General features: G+C 37.5%; 1 protein-coding gene across 1 annotated transcript; it reads right to left on the bottom strand.

Moving 5' to 3' along the window:
* Positions 1-8,616: 8,616 nt before the first annotated feature.
* On the bottom strand, positions 8,617-13,242 carry LOC127651952 (homeobox protein engrailed-1-like). Its single transcript, XM_052138013.1, has 2 exons — positions 12,469-13,242; positions 8,617-9,842 (listed from the first exon to the last, which is right to left on the bottom strand). The coding sequence occupies exons 1-2, from the start codon at positions 12,971-12,973 to the stop codon at positions 9,523-9,525; spliced, it is 825 nt and encodes a 274-aa protein (XP_051993973.1). The 5' UTR covers positions 12,974-13,242; the 3' UTR covers positions 8,617-9,522.
* Between the last annotated feature and the right edge of the window lie 6,160 nt (positions 13,243-19,402).

Genomic DNA, 19,402 nt, shown 5'->3' with positions numbered 1-19,402 from the left:
TACAAGGTCTTCTTCTTCCAGAAGAGCACAGACACTTTCACCAGGCAGCATTATCAGATTAAAGAGTGGCTCAGAAAATGTTATTAGATACACAAAGCCAAAAGGGTGCTATAAGAGGGCTGGGGTCCCTCATAGTCACAGGGCCCTGTTTTGGGGGCCTTGTATAAGCTGTGGCGCCCACATTTAAGCATATACAAACATTTGTTTTCAAATTTGATGAGCAAGCAATTTTACTTTCAGAAATAGTAGAACATGCAAAAACAGCAAACATATGTATGCTATGTTATCTATATTTAATCTTATACTTTTATAAATTTTAACCTATAGTTCACCATGACAATTCCCATAGAAGCAGATAGACAGAAGCACAGATTTACATGATTTTCTTGATGGAACAAAGGCAGTTATGAAAATAAAACCTTGGTCAAAATAAATAAATAAATAACCTATCTGCTTTTACATAAAATTAAACAATTTACGTTAGTACAAGTACAGTGTGTTTGTTTGTTTAGTTTGTTGTTCTTTTACTCGTAGGCTAGCTAAACAACAGACAAACGTATTGCAAAAGCATACTTTTGTGCGTTATGGTGTATTTATCAAACACATCAAATATAATTTTATCATCAGATAATTAAATCAAATTTTTCTTTAATCTTCTGTGCGCTTCAAATGAAACCATCTTAAGCCTGGTGATGACTTCACACTTGTCTTCTGTCCGCTTCAGCTGTTCGTTGATGGCGCCCTTTGACCCATACCGACGCTCAAGTTTATATTCCTGCGGGTGAAAGCCGACGCCGCAGACCACCCCTTCTGTACGGTGCTCCATCAGGCCCTGGTTCATATTAATGTTATTTTCGGGTCATTTAACTTCTGTGTGCTATAGGGCTAGGGGCTGACGCAAAACCGTAAATCATGAATAGTTAGAACGGGCTGGTGCCATATAAGACTATCCTATGGATTTTAGGTGAGGTTAAAGTCGTCCCTGATGGCCTGAACAGAACCTTATTGCATTAGGTTTCTATCTACCGGTACATGCAGATGCGTTGACAGGCGTTTTTCACCACTGACGCATACAAGCAACCTATATTAAGAGGCCTATACCTCTTTCTAAAGGATTTTAACAATTTATCACATGGATAAAAACAGATATCTACACAAACACACTTTCAAGAGTAAGTCTTGCTCTTGTGCAGAAAATTTAAAATAAGGACACAAATGATAACCCTTGTTCTTCATTGGCAACCATAAAATTGTTCTGTCATCAATCATTTGAAAAGGAATTACTTTCCCATTAGTGGCTACATTGGGGAAAGAGGCTATTTTAGACAGACTTGATTAAAATGTGATAATATTTGAAATTCTATAAAGATATGGAGCATTAAATTGCAACATTAATTGATAACAGGCAAGCAGATTTTGTTGCAAAACTTTAAACACTTTACATCTGCCCTGTGAAGAAATATTCTTGTTTGTTTGTTTGTTTGTTATTGTCCAGATAAATTGATAGAGCATTGTTGCATTTTGGTGTGACAAATGAATGCAAAACTGAGAAAGAACTCTCTTGCCCTTTTAACTTTTTAAATTTGTGGAATCAAAATGTGACAACTAAGCCTACTTTACTATTCAATTGTGTTTTGCTTTGTTTTAGCTCTTTAGCAGCATAATCCTGATAATTCAATTAATATTGTGGGTTTAACACAAGTTAAGCTCAATCGACAGCATTTGTGGCATAATGTTGATTACCACAAAATTTACTTCAACTCCTCCCTCCTTTTCTTAAAAAAAGGCAAAAATCTGTGTTAAAGTTAGACAGTTGAAGTCAATGGTGCCTATCCGCATACGTTAAAATAGCCTACACATTGTTTCAAAAGTATTGCCACAAGATATAAACAATATGAGTGTTCAAATTAGGTTTAATATGATAGGTTTAACCTATTTTAAAGGTTAAATACATACTATAATTTTCTGTGTAAAGTTATATCCAGTTTTACAACATTGCTATGGAGATTAACGGCCAAAACGTCCATAAAAATCTTTTGAACAGCTTTACAGCTCAAATAATATATGTTTTAACAGAAGCAGTGAAAGTGCTTTTAGAAAATGACACTCCAAATTTCTGCCTTTAAACCCTCCAAAAATTTCTCAAAATTATAATTTGTGTTAATCAATGCCACATGTAGGGTAAAGTTTGCTAATGCTGCTAAAGAGCACTGCGTTTAAACCATGTTAGGTACAATGTTTAGAGCAGTGGATCCCAACCCTGTTCCTGGAAGCCCCCCCAACACAACATTTTGGATATCTCCCTAATCAAACACACCTGACTCAACTCATTAGCTCATTAGTAGAGACTCTGAATTGGGTGTGTCAGATAAAATGTGCATTGTTGGGGGGCTTTCAGGAGTATGGTTGGGAACCACTGGTTTAGAGGTTTACTGTTCTAATATCCAAGTCACTGAGAGCACTTCTTTCTTCGAATCTTCAGATCATGTTTTCTCAAAGGTGGGACAATCGTTCATCCTCTCTCACAGGGAATGACATCACAGCCCGCTAAGAGCCCAGCCTGATCTCACAGTGAAATCGGAAAGCATAGACCGACTTTTCTTTCATCAAAATCGGTATAGGTTGGCTGAAATTTGGCTAAGAGCAGCAGTGGCCACCGTGTGTTAATTGAATATGACGAACTGTTCTCCGGCTCACCCCTCGCCACCTCGTGACTGCACAGATGCGATGAGAGACCCAGAAGGAGATTTTGTGATTTCCCCGACTTTTGAAGTGCAAGGTGAGATTGTGGAAGACTATCTAGGTCTGCTTGAGAAACTAAATTAATGCCACATGTGAGAGTCAAGCGGAGTGAAGCCTATTGACCACCCATTGCTTATGATGATACCAGGTGTCCCACTCTTTGTTCTCTTTGTGTGTATACCTTCATTATATAAAAAAGAGGCCTGACAGATATGGGATCTGAAAAAAATCTGCACAGCAGATGCCATTGTGAACGGGGTGAAAGCCCACCGTTGTCCCATGATAGGGCACCTTCTGTTTGTAGAATTCTTGTCAACTCCTCTTCCTTTCATATGTTCCATTTTTGGAGGTTTGTTTACGGCTAAATGTTTTGTGCGGCACAACCATCATACTGCTAGAAGGCGACGGCCTTTTGGAAATCAACCAGTAGGCTCCACGAGTCAATGAATAAGCTCTTGTGGATCACTGAAAAATAGAAGCACATCCCGAATCCTTCAACAAAGACAAAGTTATGCTACTTATTTCAAAACTACAGCGGTTAGGTCTATTTGTTTTGTGACACTATTAGAATTAAAATGTGTTTCTTTACATATAACCAGACTATACGTGAATAGTGAATGCATATACATAACTTTAGTAACATAAGCATCCAAGCCAGTCTAGTTTTAGCCATGAAATTAGCTGGATAAACTTTCTGTCACGTAGTAACTGTGGCGAAACAGTTGTACTCTGCAGCACAAAGTTAAGAAATCAATGAATGTGCACTAATAATTTATTAACGGAATTAATAAATAGAAAACATAAATGTAAATTTGAACATAGACATACTTCATGCATGCACAAGAGATAAGAATAGCCTCAAATACTAAAATCACATTTTAATTTCTAATGTTTTGTAGGAATTGTGAAGACTCACAGTATTTTGGGGCCATTTGTTTCCTATTATGCCTTGCCAGGAGATATATGGGATATGTATACATGCACATCTTTATTTTCTACATTTTTTGAAAAGTTGTGTAATTGCAGCAATAATAAGTTAATAATTAATTTCATAAATTCAAAGTAAATGTTTTAAGAATTGGTAATGTGTGTTCAATATATCCAAAATGTCATATTGTTCTACTTGGAATTGTGCAATAGTTTAATCTTTATGTGACTAATGTGTTAAAAACATGCTTTGCTTGCTTATTCCCAATGCTATTTCAACAATAACAGAACTGTGATTATATTAGCTATAAGTCAGCCAGCAAACAGATACAAGCTTGCAGATGTTATCCAAACTTTTTCTATTGATATCCTAGATCTCAAGTAGGCTACTCTTCTTTTTTGCAAGCTTCTGGCTTGAAGCAACTGACCAGTTAGGGTGGGTGGATGGGAATGGAGGTACTTGATTATATCCACCATGTAATTTATCTGCTCCACATTTGTGGCTGCTCTCCCAGTGGTCCTAATACCCACCCTTTCCCATTGAGAGGTTGGCATTCGATGCCACACATTGTTGGATCACCCCACCAGTGTTACCTCTGTATGCATTTGTCACACATTTTCAACAGCAAAAACTGAATTGATGTAGACCTTGAAGGAAGGAGGCAAACTGGTTTACAAAAGAACTGTGAAATTGTGTCATATGGGTTGGCTAATCCTAGGGAGAAAATAAGTTTGACCTCAGGGAGTACCTTCATACTGAGGTAGTTTTCCCAGCCCTGTTATATAACGTGCATTCAAAGTTGAGACTTCCCAGAGCATGTTGGATTAGTTTAATCTCTGATTATGCTTTATTTTAGATGTTTGTGGGAAAAATGACATCCATATCTCCAATGCAATACAGTGCAGAATTGTGATCTAAGCATGATGCCTATGTGTGCGCACAACAGAAACACAAGTTGCTACACACTCTGCAGCGAAATCGTAAGGATTCATACAACTTTTCTAAATTTGGCTAATTCGTATGACGTCTTACCACTGTACTGGTTTGAATTTGTACGACTTTCACTACAGCCAATGACATCGCTGGACATGTACTTGCTTCTGTCACACACAACAGCTGTGCACAACATCATGTTTACACACTCTGATTGGTTAGGTTTAGATAAGGGATTTGGGTGAGGGCATACTATTAATAAGCATAATAGGCGCTTACCTCAGCATTACACATCCGGGCATTTGCACATGATGAAATCGTACAAATTTATACGAACAAACTGTACAAAATCATACAACTTGTAAACATATTGCAGTGTGTAAGCATTGGGCTCTGGCAGTATTGTGATGTGAATAGCCCTGGAACCGCTGGCCCCCACCCATGGCGTGTTCCAATAGGATTACCAATCACTTATCTCCATATTTGCATCCTTTAGTCCTATTCAGGGTCACTGGCCGCTTCCGCTGCTCTTTGATCAATGGTGCATGTATGCTTCTAGTCAACGAGGGCGCAAACGGACACAACCAAGCGATGCTGTGAAATTTGTGCCGGCGATGCAGCAAGCTTCTCCTTTCCCCAACCCCAGTGCTTTGGAAGTGAAAACAGAATTCTCTGCACCTCTCTCTCCTTTTCCATTCTTCATCCATTATGCGGAGTAGTTCTTCCAATTTTCTAGAATTTTGTTCACAGTTGCCCTGCTAAAAATATGCAATTTCCATCGTTTCTTTTATTGCTTTAATTTGCATATATATTAAATACACGTTGTATGCTGGCTGTAGGGCAGAGCCTGCATGTGCTGTTTTCAGCTGTCTTTTGTTTTACAGAAGCACCTGCCGAAGAAGCAAAGCAATTATATTTTTTAATGCGAGATTATAGGCAAAATTTTTACAGTGTGATCACGTAATTATGTCAAGTAATAATAATGTTCCTCGCATTAGGGGATCTATTTAGAAAATGTTCCTTGTCCCAAATCAGCACACGGCTAGGAGATGAGTTCACAAAGAAAGACTAAAAAATAAATCCTGAGCATGAAATCCTTCTTATAGCCTATACTATAAACACGAGAAGTAGACGCACGTCAATACAAAGGATCAATACAAACATAACAAGAATGGGGACAACATCTGAACTGCAATTTTGATAGTTTCATGCTTTCCGCACTGACTTCAGATTCAACCATTTAAAACAAACACACACATACACACACACACACACACACACACACACACACACACACACACACACACACACACACACACACACACACACACATATATTTTGTTTTCTACTGTCCGTGAACAAACAGGTTATAGCCTACTTATACACATTATACCTCTTATACAAAATTGTATTCATTACATTCTATTGCCGGGCCTTGTGCTGAAAAATAAAATGCAAATTACCATTAGATTTGCTCATTTTTACATTAAACGTATTGAATTTATATTTTTCTTCTCATTGCTTTTAATATTGAAGCTTCTCATTTGGAATGCCCTATCATTTGAAAGACATGGGTTTTGATTTGTTCTTTATTGTACAACTGGGCCGTGACCTATCAAATTAATGTTTTAAGAAGCGCCTACATTTAACAGCATAGCAGCAGCTTTTTATTACATTTATAGGTTGTCGCGCGACAAGAAAACACGAGGGATTGGCTCGTCCATTCTAAAGCAAATTAATTTCATATAGCCTAATGAATGTTAGACAGATTGTAATGAAATAATCCCATTGTACTCACCATGCTTAAATAATGCCAATCGGGTTATGACAATTAATATTTAATGCACTGGTGTTTTGGAAATTGTTCTCTGTGCTATGTGTGAGTGTTTATTAAATTCACCGAACAGTGCAAGCGAGAACGCGCAGCATTTAGCAGCAGAATAATTTAAAAAAAACAATCTACCCGCGGGCTGTTGTGGTTGCAAAACCATTTTAGGATTTATTAATTTAACGAAATTTCTACGTTAAAGAATAGAACTGATTATTCTGTATTGCAATATTAAAACAAAGTAGATCCCCCCTTTAGATCATCTGTAAGAAGTGATAAGTAGTTTTTAGTATTCCGAGATATGACATAAAAATTATATTAATGAAACTGAATTACTGTCATTAAGCTTTGCCTATCCACGTTCCCTTATTGAATATTATGCAATAATATGTTAACTAGTAGTTTAAAAAGTACTTACAGTATGTGATCATTAATTTCAAAACTAGGTTCTCATCCTTACACAATAGGCAGGCATAGCAGATCCATCCAAATGTGATGCCATATTGATACATAATTTAATATTTCAAGCTTAACTCCATTAGCAATACCCTACATAATAACTGTTCATATTTAACTGTAAGGTTAAGTAAGGATAAGTAAGGGTCTAGTTGTGCAGTATTGTCAAGCAAGTTGTAAAAAACAATTTGTGGTAGTGTTTATGAAACATGCCCTGATGACTAATCGTCTAAAAAATGCAAGCAGCACCAGTGTAATCCATGGCTTATGTGCTAGATCCCGAAACTTATAAACCTCAGTCACTCTACATGGCGTGACATGTATCCCTTTTACTTACAAATAAGCCAATACAGGTAATGGAACGGTTATTTCTGACGAATTAGTATGAAAGAAGTTCTGACAGTAATAAACCCTGAATTTATAGAAATCTGTAAGTCAAAGCATTCTGAAGCATAATGAAGCGGATTGGAGTGTGTAGACACATACACTTATAATGCATTATTGTCAAAACCAATAGAAATGTTCAATTCTAATATAGTTTATTGGCCATGGGTGTATAATTTATAACCTTCATATGTATTTAAAACAGTAACAACCCATAATTTTTTTCAGAGCCAATATACAAAATTAAATAAGTCTACGTTTCAACTTTCAACAATAACCTCACACTGGTGTGTTTAACAATTGATCTACTTTCTCCAAAGAAAATACAAATTGGCTCTAGAAATAAATAATAATAATAATATTAATAATAATAATAATATAGGCCTATATATATATATATATATATATATATATATATATATATATATATATATATATATATATATATATATATATATATGTCATTAGCATACTTCCATGTTCCTGTAAAAACGCAAAAAATAAATAAATAAATAAAATACAAATTTAAATCCGTAATGCGTTAATTTACAAAATAGGCTATGGGCGGTCTTAACACTGAAGTCTTATGGTTTAAATTATTTGCACTGTTACTATTTTTGGCAAGACTAAAATAATTGTAAATATGAAAGTGTGAACAAATAGCTTTAAAGATATGCAAGTTTGATGATAGTAAAACTACTGAAGTAGGCTAAGGCTCAGAGGGACTTCTTCAATGTTCTTAAACATCCATGGTTTTGTTTTGACTGCTTAACTTGACCTTTTAACCCCGCTGTGAGAGTTTCCTGAATCTCTACTTTGATCCTGCACACACTGCATCGCAAAATACACTTCTCTCCGCTCCAGACGCTTTGAGCGCATTTCTGCACTTCTGTTGTCATCTCTGGAAGTCAGGGAAACATTTTTTTATGGATGGCTATCGACATTCAGACAGCCTATTAAAATAATTAGCAGTAAAACACCGTAGACGTGGTGATACAATGCAAGCGTTTAAAGACCGTTCCATGTGGATGACCGATCTCGGATATTACCTCTCCTTGTTTGTAAAAATATCTGGCAGATTCACAAAGCACAATTAGTTTGCATGTGTATAGTAGCCTACCATTGACAGCCGTCATGGAGGATGATTGTGTCCAACGTCAGCGTAAATGGAAATATTTCCATAAGTTATAAACTGTAGGCCTACCTGCTGTTTTGCTATTTGAAAAAAAAAAAAATAAATTATATATATATATACATACACACACACACAGTATATCGTAGCTATACTATAACTAAATGCAAAATGCCCTTGAGCGGTACATGAAACTTTAGTTTTAATGTTTTCAATCCTTCAGTATTTATCAAAATGACATAAAACTTTATATAAAACAATAAGAATAATTATAATATTAATAATGATAATGATAATGTAAAAAAAAAATTAGACTTGTGAGGACTCCATATTGGTTATTATGAAAAAGACCGTAAAAGATTCTCAATCAGATATTGAAAATACGAGACTAATTCTAAATAATTATCTCAAAGGTATATCAGTCATTAAAAAAAAATCATTTTGCATTTATCGTGTAACCTCAATCCAATGCCTCGTTTAAAAAATTCAGTGTAGCGTAGAAAATCGTCTTTTGTACAAGGCCCACAGTTGTAAAAAATACAATAAAAATAAAATAAATAAGGTTGTGACAAGTCATCGTATCGATCATGTAAATGCGTGAAAGTTTGTAGACTAGAAAAAAACACTAATAACAAAAATCTGAACAAAAAAAAAACAAAGGCGCATTCTATCTTTTTTTTATTTCAGACAACATAATCTGAACATATTAAAATCTTTGGCTTGGAGCGTTGGTTCAGTCACGCATTTGAAGAACTGTGAGATAAGGGATTTAAGAGACAGGGCTATCACAAAAACTAACAAGCCTGACATTTAGGCCTACTGGAACGGTGAGCAACCACATTGGGGAAAGAGATAAACGTTAGAAATATTAGCAAGTAAGGAGCAATATAGACATCCCTTACCTGGAATTAAATACACATCTTACAGTTTTGGCTATATATAAATTTTCATAGTGTTCGTAGATGCATGTCCATATACTGTATGATAAACAGGAATTTGTTTAAATATCGTCTATTCGATTCGCAGAAGTTTCCATTTCACTTGAGTCATAAAAAATATGAAAATCACTTTTGCCGAGGTCAGCGTCCATGGCCATTGTAGGGGAGAAATCTGGCCATTTTATTCGCTATCGTCTTTTTCATCTTGAACTGTAGTTGTGGAATGGTTGTAGAGTCCTTGAGCCATGAGCTGAAGAGCGAGGCCGTTCTTATAACCAGTGGCCTTTTTGATTTTGGCCCTCTTGTTTTGGAACCAGATTTTTATTTGCGACTCGTTGAGGTTGAGTTCCTGGGCCAAAGACTGTCTCCGCTGCTCCGTAATGTACCGATTCGCCTGAAACTCAGCTTTAAGTCTCTGCAGCTGTTCAGCCGTGAAAGCGGTTCTCGGTCGCTTGTCTTCCTTCTCGCTTTTCTTCTTTTTCAATTTTCGTGTCCTTGGGCCTAGTGTAGAAACAACAATAAAACGAAGACATAAATATCGTGAAGCATTATGAATACCTCTTATCCACAGCTGATATAGAATACATTGAAACAATTCATGCGGTGTTAACATAAAGAGAGGGACGTAGCTGGTGGGGTGGGAATGATTCTAGGGGCCCAAAGGTCCAGGGGGCCCCTGCACAACATATTCTAACTGTAAAAGAGCACTATACAGTCAGGGGGTCCAGATTACCTTGCTACTGTCCTAAAGACTTACCTGACACTTCCGTGTTGGCTGCACTCTCGTTTTTTTGTTTTTTGTTTTGTTTTACTGTTTCTTGCTGAATAAAAATATAGGTAATGTATTACGTGTTTGCGTTTATATAAAGCACAAAGAATTACGTCAGCAGATGCAAAATTCTGAGAAAAAAAGGGTAAAATCTGTTTTCAAGATTGTTGTTCTGTAAACATACTAGGAAAAAAATGCTATACAATTATAATAAACGAGGGTAATAGTTTTGTCAGTTATTTTGCTACTTACTAAATAATATAATACAAATACATTAATAAAGCTAACCCTCTTTAAGCTATTTAATTAACATGCTTATATGTTTTCATCATGAGCATTTCGTGGACACTCGATGTGTAGACCTGCATTTAAAAAAAAAAAATGTTGTAGGCCTCAGTCCTCTCTGCCTCTTGACCTTACTACACCCACCGAACATAGGAACGAGGCTTTGTGTAGGACTGCCTGTTTTCAGAAAATCTATTATTCTACATATAATTTATATTTTTAGGATGAATAACTTTAAAGTGGACGAATCATGGCAGCACACCTCTCTAACTAAACTTCAATATATTATGCATTCTTATTCTAGTTTTATATTACTAGTATCTGAGACAACATGCCTACACATCATGTGCTTATATTTCACCCTGTTTTCCTCAACAATGACGAATCGAGTTCCTATTTAAATTCACCTCGTTACTGTCAGTCAAACAGAAAAATAATCGATAGGTCAATCAGATTTTGCTGTAGCCTCCTTTACAACATGCAAGCAATTGTCTACATTAAAGACCTATATCTTAAGGAAAAAAAGTTACTAAAACTCTAAAGTAGATGAAAGACACTATGTAACTATCATACTTAAAATCGTGCTCTAAAATGCATTAACCACTGCAGACTAGTTGTGTTAATTGCTAAAGAGCCACGCCTTTTTTTTTTTTACTAATATAATATTGCATTTGTATGCAAGTAGATTTACTCGCATGTAGTTATTGTTCTGCAAATAGCTTGTTTTTACATTTGGCCATGGATAATGTAGCTATATGCAAATATATGCAAACCCATCCGTGCATAGTAAGTGCGAATAAAAAAAAACTATAATTCAAAACAAATATCTCCACATTTGTAATACACGCACGTCAATAAAACAATTTTCTGCATTACCAATCAAACAACTAAACAGAACTTATAGTTTTCCCTTCAGGTAACTCCACCGGCTGATCGAAATTCTGCTAGCCGTGAAAGTCCAGTGTCTGATAGCTCAATCCGTTAATCAATCAGTGGTCAATCAAAGCATCTTTTCCAACAAATCAGCTGACTTTGTGTCTGGTATACACAGTAAATGTTTGACCTATATAACTAAAACTGTACTTCATGTATTTAATTTAATTCAAATAAATTAACCACGACTGAATCAACCTGACTGACATTGGATGATAACACATTTAGGGGTCAGATCAGAAAGAAATAGTCTTTTACTAACAACGGCATATCAACGTGGAGATATAAGGAGATTCTTGAAAGACAACCAAATTCATTCTATCAGCAGTGATATTCTTCCTAAAACTTGACATGACAAAAGACAGTTCTCATATAGCCTTTCACTGTAAATATGGGCGGCAAAATATGGATTTACCGAAGAACAACAGACAACAGAGTTGATTAAATCCATAAGTTTCACTTCATCATTAAGTTGGCTATTTTTACTCAAACTATGACCACTTTCAGATGAATATGAATACTTTAAATTTGCAAACGCACATATAAAACCCTATGGAAGTTCATAATAACATTAATAAACAGCCATAACAACATGCTAAGAATCTGTCATTTCAAAAGCATTACATTTCATATGAATTACACATTCCATGTATTTTTAAAATAATCACTAATATGTTACATTTTTCTTGATTATAGCGGCCTGTTTTCTAATAGTGTAATTACGTTGTACATCAACTGATGAGAATTAGCCTGGAATTATATAGTAGGCCCTATGAATGTGAAATTTGCGCGCGCCCCGCTAAACAGAGGCTACTTATCATTTATTTGTTTATTTATTTATTTATTTATTTTCCTCTCCAGAAAGGATATAAGCAAGCAAAATGTGGTTCCAGTTTAGTCAGCGGCCTAAGTGACAATTTGCATGCTGCAAGCTAGTAGCTGCTGGAATTAGGTATTGAGGTTGAATCTAAAGGTTTTTGTGCGTTAGAACGAGTCAAGATACTACAACCTATAGTGTCAAATAAAAAAAAAAAAGATAGTGACAATCTACAATGCGTCCCCAAAAAGTTTTACACGAGCAGCGTCACGCGTCAATTAGCTGCCACTGAACTCAATGGAATTAAGAAACTAGCGCCTTACCAGATGAAGGTCTGTCCGAGTACCTTGTGCAGTACACCCACGCAGGCCATAATAAAGGTTGCGATTCTTTAGCCGGCGGAGTTCCCCCGTTAGTGTTAACCACCATTATCGACGTCGTATTCTCCCCGTGCCTTGGTGTGGTAGTTCCATTTCCTTCGACAAGCTTCGCCGAAGACTGCTTTGAGAATGGCGAAGACGACGATGACGAAGAAGTGCTGTCACTACTACAGTTTGAATCCTGGCAAAGGCTGCTATTATGCGACGGCCTTATCACCATAGGGTTAACGTTCTCCCTACCAGAGGTTTGCGCTCGGTCCCTACTCCCAAGATCTTTCTTGCAACCGAAGTCTGGCCTTAGAATATTGTCAATGAAAAAGTTCGTGGTTCTGTGGGCTTGCTGCGCTGCCTGGTGAGGTAAAATCGGAGGAGATGGTATATTGGGTGACAGCGAGACGCTCTCAGACTCAGTCGAATCACGACTATTTTGATCCTTTTGCTCCTCCATGACTGGGACAGCTGGATCGTGGTCTGCGCACCAAAATTCCACTTGTTGCAAGGAAAAATATCCGGATACGAGACGACAAACAAGAACACAGTCTATTATGGTATTACAAAGGTATAAGAAATACCTCAGGAAAACCGACTGTCATACCATCGGAATGCTTTCCGCGATCAAGGCGTTTCAAGTGTCAAAACACACCCGTTATTCGAGTCAGACAATACATGGCGCGTTGCTCCGCAGTCCTTGACTCGCTGTCCCGTGTGACAGCTCGCGCCTCCCAAACTCTTTCTGAAAATCACTGTGCCCCTCACATACTTTTTTCCTAAACCGGAAGCACGTGAGGAAGACACACGTGCAATGGGCCAATAGGGTACCAACATCCTTGGTGTCACAAGAAGAGAATGTCCAATAGAATTTTACTATTCTATGCAAATGAAGAATGGATGGATTTCCAAGACCAAATACGCTGCTGAACATTAAATCCACTCTAATGAGGACTGGATGTTTCTGGATCGGCAAGGGCTTTTGTCAGAAGATCTGACATTGCAGCTAAATTATTAATGATTTTAGTTGGTCGTTGTATTTGTGCCAAAACTAAACTCTATTAGCATCGTGAATAGCTCTTTCTGAGATTGTTAGTGGCATACACGGAGTGGGAAAAAAGGATGCCAAGTATGGCGAAAGGCTAGAGATGAGAGAGATTTTGAAATTGAGATAAAAAAAATTAATAAAAAAAAAAAAAACACCATAATAACAATGAATTATATGGTTTGCCATTTTAATTAGTAGTACAGTATTTGTGATGTTCTGTAAATACTAGCCAATATCTTAATAAATGCAATAACAATATGAGTGAATGCTTAGTTTAAACATTCTCCTCCACTTACTGTTTTTGTACACTTTGCCGTAAGAGTGGAAACTGGCTACATCAACTCAAAGTCAACATAGAATTAACATTTTCTTGCCTGTCTTCACGTGGCCTTTAGAATCTGCGTCACACAAACAAAATAAGCTAATTTATAACATAATATAAAAACGCTGGCCACTTTTTAGGCCTATTAATAATATCTTCCTAAAATTAAGAAGTGTTCAAAACAAGTAGTAAATTGACTTTTAATGTAAGCGAAGATTCAAATTCCGTTTCACCAATTATCCAAAATGATGGACCTTGAACAGCAACGCCAAAAATTAAACTGGAGAGCACACAAACATTTATAACGATAATAGGAATTTTAGTGCACGCAGCATTTATTCATATAAAACAGGTTGGGTTGAAATCTTTATTTGAAAAGCTTGAGTGGGTACTTCATAAATGTATAATTAGGACACTATCAATATGCTATTTGAGCCAAGTAGCCATTGTGAGGCACGCTCCTTTTCAGGCGGTAAATTAGCACTCCAGCTCTTATCACGGCTGCATGCGACGTCTTGAGAGGGACTGCAAAAGATAATTTATAGGTTTTAATTAGCGCCCATTCCGCCTGATCAGCTTGGCGTTCGTCACTAGCGAGTGAATGAAAGCCGGTCAAAAGCGCTGTCACTACCCGCTGGCAGGGCGCTTTATCAAGGTAAGCAGGGCCGTATTACACGAGGTGTAGAGGCGACGTAATTTCCCCAGTGCTGATAAAGCCCGTTGAATAATGCCGGAGTCATCTGAGACACCATTTACTGAAATGACTTTATTGACGACTTAACGTCGGTAATTCATTTTACCCTTCACGTGTCCGACCTGGATTGGATACAGTAATGGGATGATGAATGTGCAACGGGCCGCACCTCGTACTATTGAATGTAATACACGCGCCCTTCTCTAAATGTCTCGAAAATCGTTTAAAAATCGAAGTTGCAACTATTTTAATTTCATTACGGATAGGTTGAAATATTGTCCGGTTTTGGATAGCTCTGTTGCAATGATGGCGCACGTTATTTTCAATTACCCTACATAACAGAGGCGCTAGCGAGAATCTGATTGACTGGAGAGTACAGCACAATGGGATATTAGCGGATAAACACAATTATATTCGATACATAAAAACGGGGAAACTCACGACACCCTTGATTATCATGACGCATCTGAAAGGCCAACATTTTCTGCTTAGGCATTCAGACAGGATACGGCTGATGCTCCGTAACATGTCATAGAAATCTTCATTGAATGTTTATTTATGCATTGTTATTTATCTCAGATGTGATTTATGGAATGATAAATTAGGCTAGTAATTATCCTTAAAGTTGATTCAGCCAAATTAGCTAAATTTGTAGCAAATTAAATTGCCTTCATTAAATAGGCTATATGAAAAATACACTGCTTTACAAGAATAACGGCACCTTGGCATGCCAAATAAATCAATGTAAAACTAAGTCAGGCGCATTTTCAATTAACACGTAGTTTTTTTTTTTTTACATGATGTGAATGAAGGATCTAACCAAGTCTAATCTATTTTTGTGTTTGAGAAATCTAACAAAATGTGTAGCCTAACACTTATTGTGGCACGTTCTCCCAGAACATGACGTGAGTGGAAAGTTTCTGTTCAGTATTTAACCACGTTTCACATTTGGTTTGAGCAACACTGTTGTATAGTCAGCTGACCATGTTAATTTAACGTTACATTTAAAGTTAATTTATACACATGTCGTCAAGTCAAAGAATGGCTAATAACAGTTAGGTTGCAAAAATAATTATTGTTAAAAATAAATAAATAAAACAGGACAAAAAGCGCGCAATCTGTCTCAGAGTTTGATCGTATAACATCGCTCCAAAAACGAAATCATTTGAAATCTTACTATTACATGGTTTGATCACTGTATGACTTTTACGACTACCTAGGACTATACAAAATAGCCTCCACTTTCTTGAGGAAAGTATAAGATGCTTTTTTTTTTTTTTTTTGTACGTTTTTCTTCAACCTGAATCATTCCATTAATAATGTCTTAAAATATACACTATTACAAAGAAAGGTGTTCAGTAACATGTTCTGTTCCTTGTGCCAGTTCGTTTAGTAAAAACGACATGCTTGCTCCTTTTTCTTTTCTTTCTGAATACAAATAATATAGGCAAAGTTTCTTGATCACTGATATCACAATAACTGAACGATGTAAACTGAACAAATTATTTTAAGAGCCTATTCATTTTGTTTTTGAGCTCCTGCCGCTATATCAGGCCTATTATTATATATATTTTTTATTGACAAAAATCGATGAAAACATGTTTAACTGAAATAATTTTAAACCTTTGTTACTTAAAAACTTGACTAAATATACTTGACATACACGCGCTCCTCATTACATTGAAGTAACCTTTTCAGTTATTCTCTCTCTCTCTCTCTCTCTCTCTCTCTCTCTCTCTCTCTATTTCTTTTTTAATGATGATGATGCTGGTTATTCAACCGTGCTCCATGAAAAGGATTCCAAATATCAATATATACATTTTAATATAGTATAGATTAAATTGTAGGCTACAGATTAGTGTAGTATTTAATCTCTATGTATAAAACCTTGTCACAGTAGCCCATGGGCCTATAACGAATGCCTGCCTCATGCATGTCCAAAGGTGTCGTGTTTTTTATCAAGCGGTTTTGGGGTTGTGGGATGTAGGGGTACTGCAGGTGCTGCAGCTCCCCCTGGTGTCGAGATTGTGGTTGTTCTTTTCTTTTTCTTTCTTATAGGCTATATATATATATATATATATATATATATATATATATATATATATATATATATATATATATATATATATATATATATATATATAAACGCATTAAAACATTATGAATATATTTCCCTAAAAACTTTATGCTTGAATAAATCTTGACTCTTGAGAAATAATTTACAACACTTAACAGTGTCATAATTATTTATAAATCATGAGGGCCTTCATCTCAACAACATCTGAACACCAAGCCCCATTAAGACCATTTTAATTATTGGAGCATCTGACGCGCAACTCATGGTAATGCTTTTGGTTTATTAAGCTGCCGCCGAGCAGTTTAATATTAACAGTTGTCAGTACCTTTTATCATAACACTGATAGGCTGTACTCTTGCTGCTAAAATGTGTGCTGTGTAGTTTGGGCTTTTGAACCTAAAATGTGGATATAAACTTGTCTGTTGTGCGCAACGGGACTTGGTAGTTACAAAACTGGCATGCATTTGATTGATATTGTAGCGTTTAAAGATTATGTGCTAGTGTTCTGAATGCACTGATAATATAGGCCTACACTATGTTCGATTGTGCATTCGTGTTGGAATGATAATGGGAAATCCGCCCAGTACCGCCGCGCCCTAGAAGCAGACTACGCAGTCTGCGTATGGCACCATCTTACCGAGTGCACCAGAAAGTCCACCGGCTGCCCTTACTCGCACGTTATACGTTATTCAAGGACCCGAAAGCAGTTGCGGGACACAGATGATCGCTTCGCTCTCATATCACGCTCATATCATGCAAAGATTATGAGAGAGAATGGCTCGTTAGCTTCATGACGTGTTGCCCATGTAACCTGTTGTACGGTCAAGATCAAATCTCAGAAAGCGAAGGACTGCTTTAATTAATAGTGATTGTTACAGTAATATAGTAGCATGTGTTATATTACAAGGTGAAGTTATGCATGGAATAAAAAAAATCGCTGAAACCTGAAAAAAGGTAAAAAAATAAATAAATAAAATAAAATAGATTTTAAGGACACCTACTACAAACGGTGTATTAAGTAAAGTCTATTTATCTCTGCCAGTGTTTTGCCTATATACGGCCCTTAAAAACCCACGAACACGCAAAAAATGCTGCTCCCGCTACAGCACCCCAACCTAAATCATCTTTCCAAGGCCCTGGGGTGCGTTTCCCATACAACAACGTAACTCACTGATTAACCACCATAGTACGATGCATCGTTAGAGAAACTAATGCCGAGTTTATACTAGGCCTACATGATTTTAAGCCCGACTTCGTTTAAACAATGTTTTCCATGCTTATGAACCATAAACAATTAATGAACATGCACCTGTGGAACAGTTGTTAAAACACTAACAGCTTACAGACGGTAGGCAATTAAGGTCACAGTTATAAAAACTTGGGACACTAAAGAGACCTTTCTACTGACTCTGAAAAACACCAAAAGAAAGATGCCCAGGGTCCCTGCTCATCTGTGTGAACGTGCCTTAGGCGTGCTGCATGGAGGCAAGAGGACTGCAAAAGTCAATACATTGCAATGTCCGTACTGTGAGACAGGAAGGAATGCTGATCGTCCTCGCAGTGGCAGAAAACGTATAACAACACCAGCACAGGATCAGTACATCCAAATATCCCACCTGCGGGACAGGTACAGGATGGCAACAACAACTGCCTGAGTTACACCAGGAACGCCCAATCTCTCCATCTGTGTTCAGACTGTACGCAATAGGCTGAGAGAGGCTGGACTGAGGGCTTGTAGGCCTGTTGTAAGGCAGGTCCTTACCAGACATCACTGGCAACAACGTCGCCTATGGGCACAAACCCACCTTCGTTGGACCAGACAGGACTGGCAAAAAGTGCTCTTCACTGACAAGTCACAGTTTTGTCTCACCAGGGGTGATGGTTGGACTCACGTTTATCGATGAAGGAATGAGTGTTACACAGAGCCCTGTACTCTGGAGCGGGATCGATTTGTAGGTGGAAGGTCCTTCGGTCTGGGGCGGTGTGTCACAGCATCATCAGACTGTGTTGTCATTGCAGGCAATATCAATGTTGTGCATTACAGGGAAGACATCCTCCTCCCTCATGTGGTACCCTTCCTGCAGGCTTATCCTGACATAACCCTCCAGCATGACAATGCCACCAGCCATACTGCTCGTTCTGTGTGTGATTTCCTGCAAGACAAGAATGTCAGTGTTCTGCCATTGCCAGCGAAGTGCCCGGATCTGAATCCCATTGAGCATGTCTGGACCTGTTTGATCGGAGGGTGGGGGCTATGGCCATTCCCCCAAGAAATGTCCGAGAACTTGCAAGTGCCTTGGTGGAAAAGTGGGGTAACATCTCACAGAAAGAACTGGCAAATTTGGTGGTTAATGAGGAGGAGATCCACTGCTGTACCTAATGCAGTTGGTGGCCACCCCAGATATTGACTTACATGATGTATACCCCCCCCCCCTTTCCCTGGGGAGGGGCATGCCTTCCGCCCTGTCTGCCGTCAGGTCATCCCCGTTTACCTAGATGAGGGAGGGGACAAGGGGAGGGAAACAAAAAAAAAGTTTGGCACCTACACGCCGTAACGGCAATCGTACCTAATTAACAAAACTTTTTAAAAAGGTGAAGGAAAGGCCAACACAGAACAGCAGTGGGAGAGAGAGAGGAGAGAGAGAGAGAAAAAAAAATAACACTTAATTGCCGGTTCTCCGATACACCATTGCTTGGTCCTCGGCCACTCCTCCACCCTCTAATGGAAGACAGCCATGCCTCCCTGGG

Source organism: Xyrauchen texanus, chromosome 11 (assembly GCF_025860055.1).
Source record: "Xyrauchen texanus isolate HMW12.3.18 chromosome 11, RBS_HiC_50CHRs, whole genome shotgun sequence".
In the NCBI taxonomy this organism is placed as follows: Eukaryota; Metazoa; Chordata; class Actinopteri; order Cypriniformes; family Catostomidae; genus Xyrauchen; species Xyrauchen texanus.
This window is presented reverse-complemented; position numbering and strand designations above follow the sequence as displayed.